At 50.8% G+C, this 18,197-nt stretch overlaps 1 protein-coding gene across 2 annotated transcripts; it reads left to right on the top strand.

Moving 5' to 3' along the window:
* The first annotated feature begins 120 nt into the window (after window positions 1–120).
* On the top strand, window positions 121–17,907 carry atp6v0a2b (ATPase H+ transporting V0 subunit a2b). 2 transcript variants are annotated; one of them, XM_064353501.1, is made up of 20 exons: window positions 121–1,134; window positions 2,397–2,475; window positions 3,839–3,936; window positions 4,336–4,473; window positions 6,387–6,484; window positions 6,793–6,919; window positions 7,370–7,452; window positions 7,567–7,660; window positions 9,132–9,344; window positions 10,109–10,259; window positions 10,608–10,747; window positions 11,936–12,093; window positions 12,271–12,361; window positions 12,696–12,814; window positions 12,930–13,140; window positions 13,462–13,581; window positions 14,079–14,198; window positions 14,498–14,615; window positions 15,592–15,763; window positions 16,096–17,907. In XM_064353501.1, the coding sequence occupies exons 1-20, from the start codon at window positions 1,018–1,020 to the stop codon at window positions 16,196–16,198; spliced, it is 2,550 nt and encodes an 849-aa protein (XP_064209571.1). In that variant the 5' UTR covers window positions 121–1,017; the 3' UTR covers window positions 16,199–17,907. The 2 variants fall into 2 exon arrangements, with proteins under 2 accessions (XP_064209571.1, XP_064209570.1); XM_064353500.1 differs by having other exon boundaries at window positions 14,076–14,198.
* Window positions 17,908–18,197: the final 290 nt, after the last annotated feature.

Here is an 18,197-nt window from a genome sequence, read left to right as displayed (position 1 = left end):
GCGAGCGTGTTTGTATGTTAACAGGACATACTCCTAATATTTCCTGTGTGTACTAAACACAACTAAAATGCATTCGTCCAGAATCGCATGTAGAACCTTTCCAGTTCATTTCTGATGCATCGCACATCGTCCGCCCATTTAAACCACGGGAGGGCGTATGGTCGGCCGCAGTTGCGTATGCGCGAGCCGATTGGAAATTGTACGGGTACCTTTTGAAGTAACGACGTGGAAGGAATATCTTGCTGTGGATGGTGAACTTGGTTCACTTTGCTGTTAGTTAGTCACCGAATAACTTTACGTTGAAACGAGTAACTTTGCGGTGGAATTAAAATAGTTATGTGTAACTAGCAGTATGAGGCTAATAGTTTTCCGGGCGAAGACGCGAGCATTATTGTGTAGTTCTGCATAGTGAATAAATTAGTTGGCTAGCTAGCAAGTTGTAGCAGTGTATTGCTGATTCTTTCTTTACGACTGCTGCTAACATTTGATAACTTGCTAGCACACCTGTACTGGCTAGGTAGTTACCCGTCATAACACTGTGTAAAAAATGATATTTTGCGTACTCGCTTCCTAACTGGCTAATTATTAATTTGGAGGTTACCAGCGAGGCAGCTGGCTAGCGGTATGGGTTAGATAGCTACCATTGGGATACCGGAGAAAGACTGGCTTTAGCCAACGTTAGCTTGCGTACCTGTTATATAAATTGGGATGCAAGCAACACCCAGCCGAGGTAATATACATGGTACTTTAGTAACCATGTTAGCCAGCTAGACAAGTACGCAAAAAAGACGTGTCACTTGTTGGCTAATGATTGACAGGGCGCCGGCGAACTCGAAGGCTTAACGCAGCAGGTAGTTGGCTAGCTAAGTGGCTAAGGTTTGCTAGCTACCCTGGTCAGGGTTACTGGCCGGTCAGGTACGTTGGTAGTAGCCAGCTACTAGGTCAGTATAATTAAAGGTCAATTAAAACGGACGAGAGTGGGATTTCTCTGTCGGTGGCTAACTTAACTTCGTCAAAATGGGTTCGTTATTCCGGAGTGAAGAAATGTGTTTGTCACAGCTGTTCCTGCAGTCCGGCTCGGCTTACGACTGTATCAGTGAACTGGGAGAAATGGGTCTGGTCGAATTCAGAGACGTAAGTATGCGGATACTACACTATTATGGTATTGGCACAGACTTTAAAAATGCCAAGCTGATGAGCACTTAATTTCGTATGACGAAAGGTCATAAGACACTGGGCATGTCACACCTATCTGTCGATGTGGGAGAGTACGGTGGAGTTTGATTAGACTAGTGTGCTGAGATATGTAAAGCTCTTGATTATTTGTTTTAGCTAGCTAGCGTCAAGGATACAGTAGTTCCTGTAACCCCCCCCCCCCCCTTTATGCAACCTCTGCTGTCATTGTAACGTTATTGTAATTTCAACTCTTATGGACATTCGTGGTTTTTTCGAAGTTGTTTGTAGTAGCACCAGGATTCCCCTTTCGATACTTTTTCTAGCGGATGATTGTGACGTCATCGATAATGAGCCTGATAACGTGCATTAGCTAACTTAATGTTAAACTACTAGTCAGCCTGCGTTCATAGTTTAAACTTACGGTGGACTAATTGTTTATCCTGAAGGGACATTGTGTCAGAGTCGTTGTTCATTAGCTAGCTAAGTTAGTGTTTTACTTGACAGATCACCGAATCCGACATTGATCTTCTTCAGATGTAGTTGAACTGTGAGGCCCATTAATTTAAGTCAGGAATCCGAAGGGAAGCCAGAGAATAAATTGGTCAAACTGTTACTGCCCAACAATGTTTTACAGGGAAGACTGTAAATCTCCGTTCATTGAAATGATGCAACACATATATAGTTCAAACCAGTAACTTCAAATTTAGGGCTTCATTCTTTAACCCGCCCCCCGAAGGTTAATAAAATACCAGTGTGTTGACCATATTGTGAGGAAGTGTATCCTGACGTTTTTGAAGACTGTAAACCATGCAGCTTGTTTGAACATATTATGTAAAAAGGAGTACAAATTAAACATTAATCATTTTCTGTGTGTGTGTGTGTGTGTGTGTAGTGAGCTTGTGTGCGCGTTGATGCGTGAGCCTGCTTGGAAATGTTACTTGCAGACTACAGCCAGCAGTATTGATCGGTTTGCAACAAATACTGAAAATTAGGAGCACTCTCTCTCTCTGTTTGACTTTGCCATGCCTGCGGTCACACAGGGCGTCACAGCTGTGGAGGTGCTCTGTCCAAACTGGGGAACCTAACATAGCCCTGTGAAGCCTGCACATGGGTGTGTCGTTGCACGGAGGAAGTGAATGCTAGCGCTTAGCACGCTGGCCAACTGACACACCGTTCGCCACTGTGCGTTTTCAGTGCGTTTCTCTGTCTCCTCCTTCCAGCTCAACCCCTCCGTCAACTCCTTCCAGCGCAAGTTTGTCAGCGAGATCAAGAGGTGCGACGAAATGGAGAGGATTCTGGGTAAGGCCTAGCTCATTCCGTCAAAGGTTGAAGTGCATTCTGGGTAAGGCCTGGGTATTGCCGTCAAAGCTTGAAGTGCATTCTGGGTACGGGCTAGCTGTTTCCATCAGAGCTTGAAGTGCATTCTGGGTAAGGCCTGGGTATTGCCATCAAAGCTTGAAGTGCATTCTGGGTACGGGCTAGCTATTTCCACCAGAGCTTGAAGTGCATTCTGGGTAAGGCCTAGGTATTTCCATCAGAGCTTGAAGTGCATTCTGGGTAAGGCCTGGCTATTTCCATCAAAGCTTGAAGTGCATCCTTTGAAGCACTACTGTGGATATTAGGCACTGCATGGTATGAGTGAAATATACAGAAACACAAACCTCCTCTGCACTTTTAATATTGGTATGGCTGTAAATGAAGCCAGTAGTACATACCAAGACTCTGACTGTGTTCTACTCATCCATAGTCTTTCTCAAGACACTCGTCATCCATTTGTTTAAATGGCACCTTCCGTCCAAGCTGAGTCATTCCTTTCACTGCTCTACGTGTTGTTGTCACAAGTTTAAAACTGAGAGACACAGTGAGCTCACTTCCTGAAAGCAGAAGTAACTTGTCTAGTATTTCTAGGGGCAGCCTGACTGCGCTGTCTTATGGTCTCTACTTCGAGGATAAATATTTTTGCACTAAAAGCAATGTCAGAGCAATACAGTTGGGACTCATTAATTAAAGATGCAGGTGGGCTTTCACAGGGACACTTGAGTACATCTCCCACACCACTACCACCCTGGGAAAACGCGCACTGCAGTGTATCGCACTGGTGCGCTGGTACACTGCCTCTTCGCCCCTTTCCAACTCTGGCACAATGTGCTTGAACTTCGGCTTAATTGGGGGCCCAAGCTTGGAAATTAAGTCTTTGCTTATGAAGGGAAAGGGGGGGGGAATCTGAGCATGGGCTAGCTTAGGGGAAATTCCAGGTTTTTAATGGAAGTCCCTGCCGGTTAGGGGGGAGGGATTAGTGGGGAGCTGACCCCCGGCGTCTGGGGCCACAGGGTCCGTCCGTTCCCGTCGCTAATCAACTGAAGAATTCCGTCTGAAGTCAGCCATTCAGGCTTGAGTCTGACGCTGGGTTTTTTTTTTTTTTTTTTGGTATAGTGAGTCTCATTGGGGGTGGGGTGGGGTGGGGTGCTGGGGGGCAGAGGCTCACAGGCTGAGGCTGGGGCTGCAAGGGCAGGGTAAGGCTGTGTGTTTACTGGTGCGATAAATGCCTATCATGTGGGCACTGTGCCTGCCTACCCATCGAAAGGATTGTTCTAGAAAATTATGGTTGTGTTGTTGTTGTTGTTGTTGTTGTTGTTTTAAGGAGGTCCCGTCTCTGTTACAGGTTATTTGCTCCGGGAGATCAAGAAGGCGGACATCCCACTGCCAGAGGGCGATGTCAACCCAGTCGCCCCTCTGCCCAAACACGTCATGTTGATAATGGTGGGTGGTGACTGTGTCCCGTTTGTTTCATGTTACTTCTGGTGTAGCTGCTTTATTTCAGTTTTCTATCGTATTGACATTCATGGTGCAAGTGAAGTTATATTTTAATTCACTGTTATTATTTTTTTTAAAGTTGTGTAGATGGTGCAATGTATTCTGTTGATGCAGTTTCTCATAATGCCATTTGTGGGTGTGAATTTAGAAAATGGCAGTGCCTACCAATCAAAAATCATTTAACTAGACGGGCCTGTTGGAATCAAAAAAAAAATCCCTGTGTCTGGCCAAAGCTAAACACGCCGGATTCTAATTGGGCCGGAACACTCTGTGCGGTCGGCCTCAGCCAATCACGGTTTGCGATACTGGAGGGCGGCCCTGACCTGCTGTGTTGTGGGTGCTCAGGAGCAGCTGCAGAGGCTGGAGGTGGAGCTGAGTGAGGTCACGCGGAACAAGGAGAAGCTGCAGAAGAACCTGCTGGAGCTGACCGAGTACACGCACATGCTGCGCATCACGCGCAACTTTGTGCACCGCGGCGCGGAGGTGGGTCCCCCGCCCTGGGCCCCTAGGCCCAGCCCCAGGCCCGCACGCACCCCTGAACCCTGCCCTAAACCACACCAGGGTCCCCTGGTACCCGACCCCTCACACGCGGCCGCACACTCCCCTGAACCCTGCCCTAAACCACACCAGGGTCCCCCTCATGCAGGCCCGCACGCACCCCTGGACCCTGACAAAAAAACACCAGGGTTCCCCTCATGCAGGCCGCGCACCCTGACCTACAAGCACACCAGGTTCCCCTCTACCTGGCCCTCACTCAGGCCCGTGCACCTGACCCCTAACTACACAGGTCCCCGTACTGACCTCACACGACTCATGCTTCTGAGCTTGGCCTGGGACCGTAGAATAAGCAAGTACAGCGCCAGCCAGCGTGTTTTAGGATAAATCCGCTTGTAATTGTCTAGAGAAAATAGTAAAATGTCCCCGCCCCATCTCGGAACCCTGCCCACAGCTGCCGCTGCGGAGTTCCTTCCCCCGCGGCCGTCTGGTTGGTGCTTTAACGGGGAGTAACGACGCATGCAAACGTCCGCTCCCGGATTTGCGTGCAGACCCAAATGCGCGTCCTTTCTGGAGGTGGTCACGTGACCGCAGCTCCACGGGCATGCTGTGCTGCTCGGAGCTCTGGGAGCTGAAGAGGCCCGTGATGAAAGGACCTCTGTGAGTGTCACCTGACCCCGCCTCACGGCCCAACAAAGCCAGAAGCAGGGAACTAAAAAAAAGAATTGGCTGAAGCTTCCTCTCTCATTTCCTCTGATAGATTAGGTACGCCCGCAGTTTCTCGTCAAAGCAGAAGCTGGCTTTGAGCTCTGTCCGCTAAATGAACTGGGCGGGGGTTTTGGGAGGAGTTCTCACCCCCCTGTCCTGGCAGGCTCACGCTGTTGCCGGCTGAGCGGTGACGTGCTGGAGGTCTGTCCCTTCCCGCCGCAAATGGCAGAGTCCGTTCCCGCCCCCTTGTCCTTGGCGGTGTGGTGGGCTGCGTTGCGTCCTCTCTGGCAGAGCGGGCTGGCGAGATGTGAGATTAGGGAGCGTACGGTCACATGGTGGCCCTGGGCCCGCTCCAGCCCGAGTCCCAGAAGGTCACATCCCCCCCCCCCCCCCATGAAATGCTTTTCCATGAAGGAAAGGAAGGGCCCAGCTGACCATCCTAAAGTGCTCAGGGATGATTGGGTCTGTTGTTCTGGAAGGAAGCTGAAAGAAAGCACCCCATTGAGACGGAGGCCTGTTTGCACAGCCTGTGTGAGAGCAGCGGGAGCGCTCTCCTGGCTGAGGCCCTGTGGACTAGCACGTCTCTGGCAGTTTGTGTAGACATTTGTGGAGCTGTTGGGTTTTGCAGTGATGGGTGCAGTTTGTGGAGCTGTTGGGTTTTGCAGTGATGGGTGCAGTTTGTGGAGCTGTTGGATTTTGCAGTGATGGGTGCAGTTTGTGGAGCCCCTTGGTTTTGCACTGACAGCGTACGGTTTGTGGGGCCCCCGCGTTTCTAAGGTGACGGGGTGCGGTTTTCATAGGGCCCCCCGTGTTTCTACGGTGACGGCGTGCTGTTTCGTAGGGCCCCCCACGTTTCTACGGTGATGGCGTGTCGGTTTGTAGGCCCCGCTTCTATGTGCGGCGTGTGATTGTAGGCCCCGTGTTTCTACGTGACGCGTGCTGTGGGGACCCGCTTTCTACGGGAAGGGTGCGGTTGTGGGGACCCCGCGTTCCTACGGTGACGGGGTGCGGTTTGTGGGGACCCCGCGTTCCTACGGTGACGGCGTGCGGTTTCGTAGGGCCCCGCGTTTCTACGGTGACGGGGTGCGGTTTTGTAGGGCCCCCCCGTGTTTCTACGGTGACGGCGTGCGGTTTTGTAGGCCCCCCCCCTGTTTCTACGGTGACGGCGGTGTCGTGCTGTTTCTGCTTCTCAGCGGGAGCCCCTGCAGGCGCAGTACGAGGAGTTCCCCTTCCTGGAAAAGGACACTATGATGGACTACACCAGCATGCAGCGGCTGGGAGCCAAACTCGGGTGCGTAGCCTCCCCCCTCCCGCCACCCCTACTACTGTACTTTAGGACCCGATGAAAGCTAAAACACACCTGGTGCTTTTTAATCTGCTCTGGAAAGAGGCTCGCCGTCAGATTTCCATGTTGTAGTGCAGGAATATTCACCCACGGCTGCATTCAGCAATCCAGGATATTCTGGGAACGAGCCATGTGGGAAAAACAGAGATGGCGGCAGAGTTATAAGCACCCGTTATCGTTTTGGGAGGAATGTGAAGGGAACGGCCTTTGGCCTGGTGTGTGGTGGTTGGGTTGAAGATGAGCTTGCTCCTCAGGTTCATCTCCGGCCTGATCCACCGGGTGAAGATCGAGGCCTTCGAGCGCATGCTGTGGAGGGTGTGCAAGGGCTACACCATCCTCAGCTACGCAGAGATCAACGAGTGTGTGGAGGACCCGGACACGGTGAGTAAGGCACGAGTAAACCCTGCTTGTGTAGCCTTCTCTCTCTTAGACTGCACTGCTCATGCTTTCATCTTAGTGGTTGTGTTGGGTTGAGTTGGGTTGGGTTGGGTTGGGTTGGGTTGGATTGGATTGGGTTGAGTTGTGTTGGGTTGGGTTGTGTTATTTACAAATTGTGCAACTCAGTCACATGGTTCTGGCCTCTGCTCCCACTGGTGATGTCACTTGCACTTTGATCTTATTGCCTGGGTTGGCTTGAGGCCAAAAATAAGCTGCTTTGTGACTGTGTCATGATGAGACATGTGTCCTCATAAATGCAGTTTATTCCGGAAGAGAAACAGCGCTGCTATTTTTAGAGATACAGTGTCTCAAAGGCTTGTCAAAAACTCTTTCTCATGGCATCGACGCCCCTGTTTAAGTCTTCCTCTTTGTCTTCCTCTTCTGCGGTCGCAGGGCGAAATCACCAAGAGCGTGGTGTTCTTGATCTCCTACTGGGGAGACCAGATCGGGCAGAAGGTGAAGAAGATCTGCGACTGGTAAGCGAGGCCGACATCGCACCTGGGAAACGTCACCGGATGACGGGCCTGCCTGCCTGTCGACGGACGGAAACCTTCCAGCCGAGTTGACGTTTTTTTTCTTATCTTCTGCAGCTACCACTGTCACCTCTACCCCTACCCCAACAGCAACGAGGAAAGGAAGGATGTGGTCGAAGGCCTCCGGACTCGCATCCAGGACCTGCACACTGTAAGCCCGGCCTGCCTCTGACGAGTTGCCAAGCGCTGCTTGCGTAATATCGTATCCCATTTCTTAGTGTAGCGTGTTTTTTTTTGTCCCAGTGCTGTTTTCTTTTGAAGTGCTGAGCGAAAACGCCACAAATACCAACTGCAGAGCTTTTTTTTATGCGCTGTGTGTGTCTGCCTGCCATGTTATGTCGAAATATCCAGTAACCATGGCCGGCCTCAGGAAAAGCGTGGTATCTGGTGATAACAGGTTTAGCAATCAAATCCTCATTGTCTCCACCCCAGCAGCTTTTGTGTGACGTTGTGTGTTTGAGGGGAGCTTGGGGGAGAACCAAGAAGAATGTGAGGGAGAAGTAAAACTGGCAGAAACTTTAGCAACACACACACTCGCTTGCATATGCACTCACACACAAACAGACACAGATATATCAGTCAATCAATCAATCAGACGTTATTGTATAGCACTTTTCATACCAGTCAAATGTAACACAAAGTGCTTCACACAATACAACAAACCCCCCCCACCCCCCGATTCCGTACTCAAAGCGATAAATGATTTTGTAAATTAATAAAACACTCAATAATAACACACACACACACACCGAGCTGGCCTGGCTCTCCAGGCTATGGGAGGCAGAGGGACTGGCTTTGGAGGGTGACTCCCAGCAGTGTGACTCCGGAGGGGGCGAGCGGTGGAGTAGAGGGGGGGGTGGAGAGAGAGAGGAGTCAGAAGATGCGGTCCTCAGGACCCTGAGGGATCCGTCTCTCTCCCGCCCGCATGCAAAATGGCAGCCGCCTGCCGGAGTCATTTGACTGGCCTGTGCTTCTGCACACGAGGGCACGGGCTGTGCCTGTCAGGCTGTTTCACCTTCGAGGGTGAATCTCATTAATCCGCCAGCACATGATCTTCATGAGGTCTGAGCTGTGGGCGTTTTCTCCCAGTCACACACACACACACACACACACACACACACACACACACACACACACGCCCACACACACGCGCCACACACACACCCACACACCCCACACTCACACACACACACACACACACACACGCCCACACTCACACACACACACACACACACCCCCACTCACACACACACACACACACACACACACACACACACACACACACACACACACACACACACACACACGCCCCTTTCCTTCCCTCACCATTTCAGTGATTTCCTGTTTTCTTCCCATTAAAAAAGTATTTTTGCCAAGACACTGAAAAATCTGAATGTACAGTTTAAATGAAAATTGGCTACATACATCTCTTGCTATTATTACTATAATTATTACTGTTATTATTACTACTACTGCTACTACTCATTTAGCAGACATGTGCCTACTTTTTGCTTTTGGAAAGACATTTCCTGTGCAATGAAGAACACCTCCCCTCTGCATTTGTTTTATGTTCCTGTTATAACATGCCCCCCCCCCCCCCCCCCCCGAATTCCTGGTCCCAGGTGCTCCACAGGACGGAGGACTACCTGAAGCAGGTGCTGAACAAGGCCTCAGAGTCGGTGTACACCTGGGTGATCCAGGTGAAGAAGATGAAGGCCATCTACCACATCCTCAACCTGTGCAGCTTCGACGTCACCAACAAGTGCCTTATCGCCGAGGTGTGGTGTCCCGTCAATGACCTGCCCGCCCTCCGGAGGGCGCTGGAGGAGGGCTCGGTGAGTGAATTACAGGTTCAGGGAGTTACGAGTCCAACCCGGTATCTTGTTCCAACCGCCTGGATCTGCTAATTAGCACAAGTCCTCAGCCCGGAGGTGGAACTAATCAGTGAAATCAGCTGGGCTGAGTTCATGGGTGGGAGAAACACATGGCAGGACTTTTACTTTCTGACCTCTGAACTTTTCACCTTCTGACCTCTGGACTTACTTTCGACCTCTGGGGGTCGTCACAGATTGTTTAGGTCCTTGCGCTGGGCCTGCTGTGAGCGCTGTGGTGGTGATCGATAAATCGAGAGTCACCCGCGAACAGCATCATTTAACCTGGCCATCCGCATCCGGAAGCTTCCATCACGCTCCTCTTGTAATTGGGTCATAGTGATTGGCCGAGGGAGAGAGAGCGCCATCGATCTCTAAATGAGCGAGTTTGTCGTTTTTACCCTCGTAACCATGTCGATAACCCAGTAACAGGGGTTGTCTGGCCATTAGCGAGAAGGTCTCAGATTGGCCTGGCTGAAAGTCACAGGCTGTAACGCCGTAGCTCGCCCCCTGCTGGTGCACACCTGTGACTGCGGCCACCCCTGCATCCTATCCTACTCTATATATTACTTTAACTGTTCAGTTTTACTGGCACCTGAGCAGTTAAAGTAACTTCTCTCAGCACTGTTATTAGATTATTCGGGTAATGAGTCTAAGGCCAGTGTTAAATGTGCCCAATCCCCTGATTTCGTTTGATTGACGAGTCTTTTTAAAATCCCCTCCGTCAGAGGAAGAGTGGAGCCACCGTCCCCTCCTTTGTGAACCGCATCCCGAGCGGCGACACCCCGCCCACCCTGATACGGACCAACAAGTTCACATCCGGCTTCCAGAACATCGTGGAGGCCTACGGGGTGGGCAACTACAGGGAGGTCAACCCAGGTGAGGCCAAACGGGGGGTTGGGACTACAGGGAGGTCGGTCAACCCAGGTGAGGCCATACAGGGTGCACATGTTATACCGGCCTTCTCCCAATTTTACCAGTTCCAAACCTCGATGGCTAACAGGCTCATCAGATCTTTGTCCAAAAATAAGATCCTTATGTATTGTTTGATTAAATGTCAAGTGTGTTGAGGTAAAACGCTCTCTTCTTGCTGGCTGTGATACATTTTGTACCATGTTTAGCTTTTTTATCATGACACAACTCAAGTCTCTTTGGGCGTCTCTTCCTTTGCTTTGATACGGTGCCATAACCGTGTCTGTTCTGTCTGTCTGTCTGTCCGTCCCGCAGCGCCCTACACCATCATCACCTTCCCCTTCCTGTTTGCGGTGATGTTTGGGGACCTGGGCCACGGTGTGATCATGGCGCTCTTCGCCCTGTGGATGGTGCTGTGTGAGAACGACCGCAAGCTCAAGCGCACCAGGAACGAGGTGAGGGAGGGGGGGAGGGGAGGTGAGGGGAGGGGAGTTAGACCCCCTTTCAAGAGTGCGGTTTCTTAGAACGTTTTCTGCCCAAAGTTCCAAGTCAGTGTTCTGGAGCTCCGCTGCTTTCAGTCGCCAGCAGCGATTGTGACATCAGCACTAGAACACTCAGTTAAGCACATTCTAATCTCATGCTTTGTGACCTCACACCTTAAAAGGCTTGAAGCAAAAATAAAAGCTTCTGCCGCCCGCAGCATTTTGAATGAATGTGCTTCTCATTTGCATACATTTGCACATCTCATTTACACAGTTTTATATATTGCCGCTGGTACCAAGGGGAAGGCACCATGGTGGATGCACCTTCAAACGCAGACTGAAGACTCATCTCTTCAGGCTGCACCTCTCCCCACCCCTCCCTAGCCTATAGTTCAGCTCACTGTACCTAGTTAGGATAATTTGATTATGTTAGTGTATCTGGCAGGATTGTTTTTGTGTGATTAGATGTGATTCCAGTGCTAGTTTGTACTTGGTAGGATTCTTGCTTGCTGAACAAGCTTACTCTACAGGGTTGGAGTCCTGATCGATGTGGTCACTTCTGGCACTACGATCCTTACTTCACTCTAGTGTTTCTTTTGCACCTCTACTTCATGAACCTATGCACTTGTTGTACGTCGCTCTGGATAAGAGCGTCTGCTAAATGCCTGTAATGTAATGTAATGTAATGGATGCATTGTGTCAAGTTTTACACGTCCACACAGCCAGTAATACACCCTAGTGCCAGATGGTCATGGTTTTAACACCTTCCCAGTTTAGCTGAATCCATGTGTTTTCAGCATCAAAGCTTTTGAATTTGTGGATCTGTTTGCTGAGTAGCTGTTTCTAGTAGAACCTTATCAGCACCTACATGCATGCATGAGTGAACCATTTTATTGAGGTTCAGATATTATTTCGGCAGTCAGTTTCCCAGAAAAAACTAATAAAACTGTGTGCAGTTTTAAGTTGATGAAGTGGAAATGTTAGGGCATCAGTGTGGGGTAATGATTAGGAAAACCGGAACGGAAAGGTTGCGAGTTCGATTCCCGGCGGGGGGGCACTGCCCTTGCGTGCTGAAGGCAGGATGGCGAGGCTGAACCGGTGGGCCCGGTTCGCCGCCGCTCCTTCATCACGCGCTCCTTCCTGCGTCCTCTTCTCCCTCAGATCTGGAACACGTTCTTCGAAGGGCGCTACATCATCCTGATGATGGGCCTCTTCTCGGTCTACACGGGACTGATCTACAACGACTGCTTCTCCAAGTCGCTCAACATCTTCGGCTCGGGTTGGAGCGTGAAGGCCATGTTCACCGAGAACCAGTGGACGTGAGTCGCCGCACGGGGGGGTTTAGGGTCGGGTGGGGGGGGGGGGGTCTGTACTGTGGCTGGGGGCGTGTGCCGTTTTAGCTGGGAAGGCCGAGAAAGATCAATCGATTTTTGCTGTTGTTGCCGGGCGACACAATTGAGATGTTACACGTGTTTTTGTTTTTTGTTGTTTAACAGGGAGAGTACCCTTCGCTCGAACGCTTTCCTTGCTCTCGATCCCAACGTGACCGGCGTGTTCACTGGGCCATACCCTATGGGCATAGACCCGGTGAGACTTTTGTTTCTGTGCTTTTCTCCATTTATCTTGATTTAATGTGTATACTTGCACACACTGTTTACTCAGTATGAGTGTCAATATGAAGCCTTGTGACAGAATTGTAGATTTATTGCATCTCCTATATTCACTTGGTGTTGATAATACAGCTGTGTGGACATATTTTCATTGTTGAATGCTGTGTCCTTAGATGAAACTTGGATTCAAGATGCATATGGGCCTCTGGTCTGCTTCTATGTATTAGATGCATTATATACCCATTGTGGATGTCAGTATGAGTAAATTGTATTTGAACCCATGATGTGATAATGCATTTTTTCCACTCTAGATTTGGAACTTGGCATCCAATCGTCTGACATTCCTCAACTCCTACAAGATGAAGATGTCCGTCATCGTGGGCATAGTTCATATGTCTTTTGGGGTCATCCTGGGCGTCTTCAACCACCTGTGAGTGACCGGGGGCGTTCTCTCTCGCCACAAAGAACAAAGAAACACGAATGGAATAAAACTACATTTCCCAGAATCCCCTCACCTGCCTGTGCCATGTGTGTTTGTTTCCCAGACACTTCAGGAAGAAGTTCAACCTGCTCCTGGTGTTCCTGCCGGAGCTGCTGTTCCTGCTGTGCCTCTTCGGCTACCTGGTCTTCATGATCGTGTACAAGTGGCTGGCCTTCACCGTGCGCGACTCCCAGATGGCCCCCAGCATCCTCATCCACTTCATCAACATGTTCCTCATGCAGGGGGACGCCGTGGCGCCCCTCTACCCGGGCCAGGTGGGTCCCGTAATGCCGGGTGGGTCCCATAATGGTGGGTGGGTCCCGTAAAGTGGAGGGGGCCCACTTTGTATGGTGTGTGGGTCCCGTAATGGTGGGTGGGTCCCGTAAAGTGGAGGGGGCCCACTTTGTATGGTGTGTGGGTCCCGTAATGGTGGGCGGGTCCTGTAATGCTGGGTGGGCCCCGTAGGGCGGGTGGGTCCTGTATCCCGCTGCTCTGACCAGGCCCTTTAGAGATTTAGGGTTTCACTTCTGACCAAGGGGCTTCGGTGTCTCCATGACGATGTGAGCTGTGCTTCTCTGTGCTCCTGTCCCACACAGACGGGGTTTCAGGTGTTCCTGGTGGTGATCGCTGTGCTCGCCGTACCTGTGCTGCTGCTGGGTAAACCCGTCTACCTGTACTGGCTGCACCATGGCCACAGCAGCCTGGGGTCCTACCGGGTGAGTGTGTGTGCGCGCGTGTTTGAATATGTGTGTGTGTGTGCATGTCTGTGTGTGTGTGTGTGTGTGTGTACGTCTGTTTGTCTGCGCACGTTTTCCTGTGTGTGTTATCGCTGGCCCCGTCTGTCTGAGAAACGGTGATTTCAGTTTTTCTTAGTCACCCCATTGCCCGAGTTTGCCGTAGTCAAACTTTGTGTGTCTGAGTGTTCTGCTGCGTGTCGTTGTGTGTTAAGTCTTCTCCTGTTTCTCTTGTGTTTTCTGCTACAAACATCTATCATATCTGTGCATGTTTACTCTCTCATTTTGTGTCAGTGTGAGTGTGTGTGTGTGAGTGTGTGCGCGTGTGCGCGTGTGCGCGTGTGCGTGTGTGCGTGTGTGTGTGTGTGTTCATTTCTGCAGCGCGTCCGCTGCCCTGAGTATGCAGTTCAGCCGTGTGTTCTGTGATGTCACTCGCCGCATGCGCACGCATGCGCGCGTGCATGCGTGTTTTTCAGCAGGGGTACGAGCGCGTCCGCCGCAGCAGCGAGGAGGAGCTGTCTCTGATGCGGGCGCATGACATGGAGGAAGGCGGGAGTCACGGCGACCACTCCAACGGCCGGGACGGCCAGGCCGAGGAGGTCAGTGGGTGACATCACCGCCCTTACCCACAATCCACCTCTCTAACGTTCTCTAATCAGTCGCATGCACAGCTGTGGCCCACCTACAGTGTTGTTTAGGCCCTAAAACCACTGACAGGGCTGCGGATCTTACAATGTGGAAAGAGTTTATCCTGTCTGGCAGTCTGCTGATTGCTCTGTTTGTTTTGTGCGGTGACCAATGGGCTGTCTCGGTTCTGTGCGGCGACCAATGGGCTGTCTCGGTTCGTTCTGTGCGGCGACCAATGGGGGTGTCTCTGTCTCGTTCTGTGCTCGTTCAGTTTGACTTCGCGGACCAGTTCCTGCACCAGTCCATCCACACCATAGAGTACTGCCTGGGCTGCATCTCCAACACCGCCTCCTACCTGCGGCTGTGGGCATTGAGCCTGGCGCACGCCCGTGAGTACGCCCCGCCCACAGCGCCCGCCAACACGCGCCAGGGCCGGGGGGGGGGGGCAGGGGGTACCTGTACACTGCTGTTAGCCTCTCTTAGTGATTTATGAAAGCTGGCCTGTGAGCAGGGACCTGCGTTTCACCCATTCGTCAGTCTTTTGGTCAGATTGTGCCACAGTGGGGAGCTTAAGAGCCAGTTGAGTGAAAACCGGCATGCACACGGCCCTCTGGGAGTTGTAGTTTGACAGCCCATTCTTAAAAAGCACCCAGAACTGGTTTCATTTATGGATTCTTTTTATTTAAAACGATTGCTAACTGTTTTCCATGCAGCCTTTCGTCGAAACATGAACAGTGAACGAAACCGCTTGGGGGGAAAAAATGTTGATCGAAGTGAATTATGGCTTGAAATGAATTAACTTGTTCTTTAAAGTAAATAGTGGGCCATTTGAAATTGAACTCCGGGGGGGTGAAGTGTTTATCTGGGCTTGCCCGGCGCGGGGCGCGGAGAGATGTGATAAATTATTAGCGGCGCTCAGACCGGCACTCCGGTCGGATTTTCCGCGGGCCGACCCTCTAAGTACCTTTTTAGAGGGATTTTCTCTGCTAGCTGGAGCTGCGGTTACGAGTGCGTGGAGAGATCTCTGGCGGGATTAGCACTTTAGCTATTAGGCGTTCTGTCTCCTGAGAAACGCTTAAGGGGAAGAGTCTGTGGTGAGTGCACTTTCATTAGAGCTGTGTTCTGATTCTTCTGTCTTTCTCTGTCTGTCTGTCTGTCCATGTCTGTCTGTGTGTCTGTCTGTCCATGTCTGTCTGTCTGTCTGTCTGTCTGTGTGTGTGTCTGTCTGTCCATGTCTGTCTGTCTGTCTGTGTGTCTGTCTGTCTGTGTCTGTCTGTCTGTGCGTGCGTGTGTCTGTGTCTGTCTGTGTGTCTGTCTGTCCGTCTGTCTGCGTCTCTGTCTGTCTGTCTGTCTGTCTGCGCGCAGAGCTGTCGGAGGTGCTCTGGGCCATGGTGATGAGGGTGGGTCTTCGGGTGGACACCAGATTCGGGGTGGTGTTCCTGGTGCCGGTGTTCGGCCTGTTCGCCGTCCTCACCGTCTCCATCCTGCTGGTGATGGAGGGCCTGTCTGCCTTCCTGCACGCCCTCAGGCTGCACTGGTGAGTGCTCGACCAATCGTGGTGCTCGGAATCGGCACCGCCCTCCGCAAACGGCCAATAGCCACAGAGTGTTCAGAATCAGCCCTCTTCCTGCAACCAGCCAATCACAGTATTCAGAATCGGCCCTCTCCCAGCAACCAGCCAATCACAGTATTCAGAATCGGCACTCTCCCGTCAACCAGCCAATCACAGTATTCAGAATCGGCACTCTCCCGTCAACCAGCCAATCACGGAGCATTCCCTCCCTCCCTGATTCTGGCGCTGCGTGCGTTCCCCTTCCCGCTCTCATCGGCTTCCTGTCTCTCTCTCTCTCTCTCTCTCTCTCCCCGCAGGGTGGAGTTCCAGAACAAGTTCTACAGCGGCGGCGGGGTCAAGTTCGTGCCCTTCTCCTTCTCCCTGCTCCCCTCCAGCTTCGAGCAGGACGGCCTGCTGTGAGCGGGACGTCCCACGCTCGCCCGCGACGGACTGGCGGTGTGCCGCTGGAGGGAACACCCACCGCCGAGCCAGCCCCTCCGCTCCCCTCCCAACGCGCTTTACCTTTTATTTAAACTGCCCGTCGCACTGAACTGCCTTATGCGATTGCAACCAAATATCAGCGTGTCCAGGATGACGAGGACTATTCCAAATTCAGTGGCGGTCCTGAGATTTCCAGACTTCTGGGCTCCCGAATTGACTGTCAGCTGGAGATCGCTTTGTGTGACTTATTTTTTTTAATTATGATTATTATTTTTTTTTTTTGGTTCCTTGCTTTATGAGTGTTAAAAAATGCAGCATCCTTTCAGGCCTTGCTTTGTAGTTTTAGGAGCTGGAGTCCCTGAAGGAGAAGCGTCGGATCGGTTTACCCGCAATCCCAGACGTGGATCTTAAATTCTAGGGATCCTGTGTCGGCGGGTGCTGTGGCGTTCGTTCGCCGCGGCGGGCGATGGCGCGTGGCACGATCCTCCCGAGCTGAACGTACGCACGTCGACGCGCTCAGATGCTGAATGTAGTTCTGATCACCGGTGGCCTGCTGAACATCGCACTGGTGGGGTGGGGCTTCGGCTTAGAGGTGGCCTTGCACGGACACGCCTTCTTCGTCACGGAAACGCCGGAACGCGGAACACTGAGACCATTCGGACGGTCGGAATGTTTAGGAGCATGACACAACGGCCTCTGCTCCCGTGGCAACTCAGCATCGAGCAGATGCTCTGCCCCTGTGTTGGTAGTCATGGTGATGTGCTGTTTTTTGGGGACCGAGTTACCCCTCAGGTAGAGGGGCGAAGCGATTATTATAATTTGATTGGCTGTCCTTCAGTGTTTGCTTTTTACTTCAGTGGATATATGTAGCTGAGGTTGCTGCAATGCTAAAAGCTATCACAGTTCTGTGATCCTGGCTGGCATCTGACTTAAAGACAACAGGTCATGTAATCAAACGCTGACTGAGTCTTAACTGGGATCCAGGATTGGATGTAATTGAATCTCTGATGCACATACAGATCAAGCTATTGCTTGTTATTTTTGGTATCATTTCTATTGCTGTGAGTGTTGAAGGAACACTGCACTTGCTTGGTAAGCGATGGAGTGTTCAGTCTGAGTTGTCTTCATTGTCTCTGTGATCACTTGGTAGTTATGATTGGAAGGGACATTGTGGGGCATTGTGGGGGGGAGAAGAAGCAAAAAAATGTGACTAACCTGAGCCAAGTGACAATAACCATGTTGGGGAAATGTGAATTGCCAGTTCTAGAAGACATTTGTCGTATAGATGATGGGAGTTTGGTGCATCTGAACCAGGTGGTCTAGAATGTTGCAAAGTGACCTGCAGACCATGCTCCACTAGGGGGAGACATTTCGCTATTTTGTAAACTGTTAAATGGTTGCGTTTCCCAAGGGGGGCAGGAGGGGAGGGGGGTTGGGGGTTCAAATGAGCTTTTATTCTTATTTATTATAATTGATAGATGTGTTATGACATATGTCATGTCATGTAAAAGATAAAAAAAAGAATAATATTGTTTTGATTTTATCAATGTGATTCACCTACACTCCATCCCCCCATATAGTTTTCTTACATTCCGATGTTTGTGGGTATGGGTACTTAACTTTGTTTTATTTTTTTCACATTTTCAAAATCCTCATCAATGTAAGTTAATAAAATGGACAAATTGTAACTGCTGGTGACCCCCGGATTATTTAATGGGCGGGTGTTTCTCTTCAGGTGTCAGGTAAGACATGTGACTCATTTGCAATGGAAAGGTGGAATGTGTGAAAATGGGAGCAGCTTGTGCCGATGTCTCCCTCAGGTAACGTGCATTTGCTAATGCACATAATGTAATGCATGCTTTCATGCTGCAAATTTTCTTTAACTCCTGTCAATGGGGAAAAGTGATCTTGCGTACATTACTGTGCAGAAGCCAGAGAACACCGTTTTGTTTATTCATTTTGATGGAAAGATCTGGGG

This window comes from Anguilla rostrata, chromosome 10 (assembly GCF_018555375.3).
Source record: "Anguilla rostrata isolate EN2019 chromosome 10, ASM1855537v3, whole genome shotgun sequence".
NCBI classification, from domain to species: domain Eukaryota; kingdom Metazoa; phylum Chordata; class Actinopteri; order Anguilliformes; family Anguillidae; genus Anguilla; species Anguilla rostrata.
Note: the sequence above shows the minus strand (reverse complement) of the source record. Positions and strands in the feature narration are given on the sequence as shown.

What these genes read in the sequence shown, in the direction of transcription:
- atp6v0a2b (XM_064353500.1), top strand. Translation starts at nt 1,018, where the DNA reads ATGGGTTCGTTATTCCGGAGTGAAGAAATGTGTTTGTCACAGCTGTTC. An exon ending in CGAAATGGAGAGGATTCTGG is followed by an intron (nt 2,476 to 3,838) that starts GTAAGGCCTAGC and finishes TCTCTGTTACAG; the next exon opens with GTTATTTGCTCCGGGAGATC. An exon ending in GGGACGGCCAGGCCGAGGAG is followed by an intron (nt 14,199 to 14,497) that starts GTCAGTGGGTGA and finishes GTGCTCGTTCAG; the next exon opens with TTTGACTTCGCGGACCAGTT.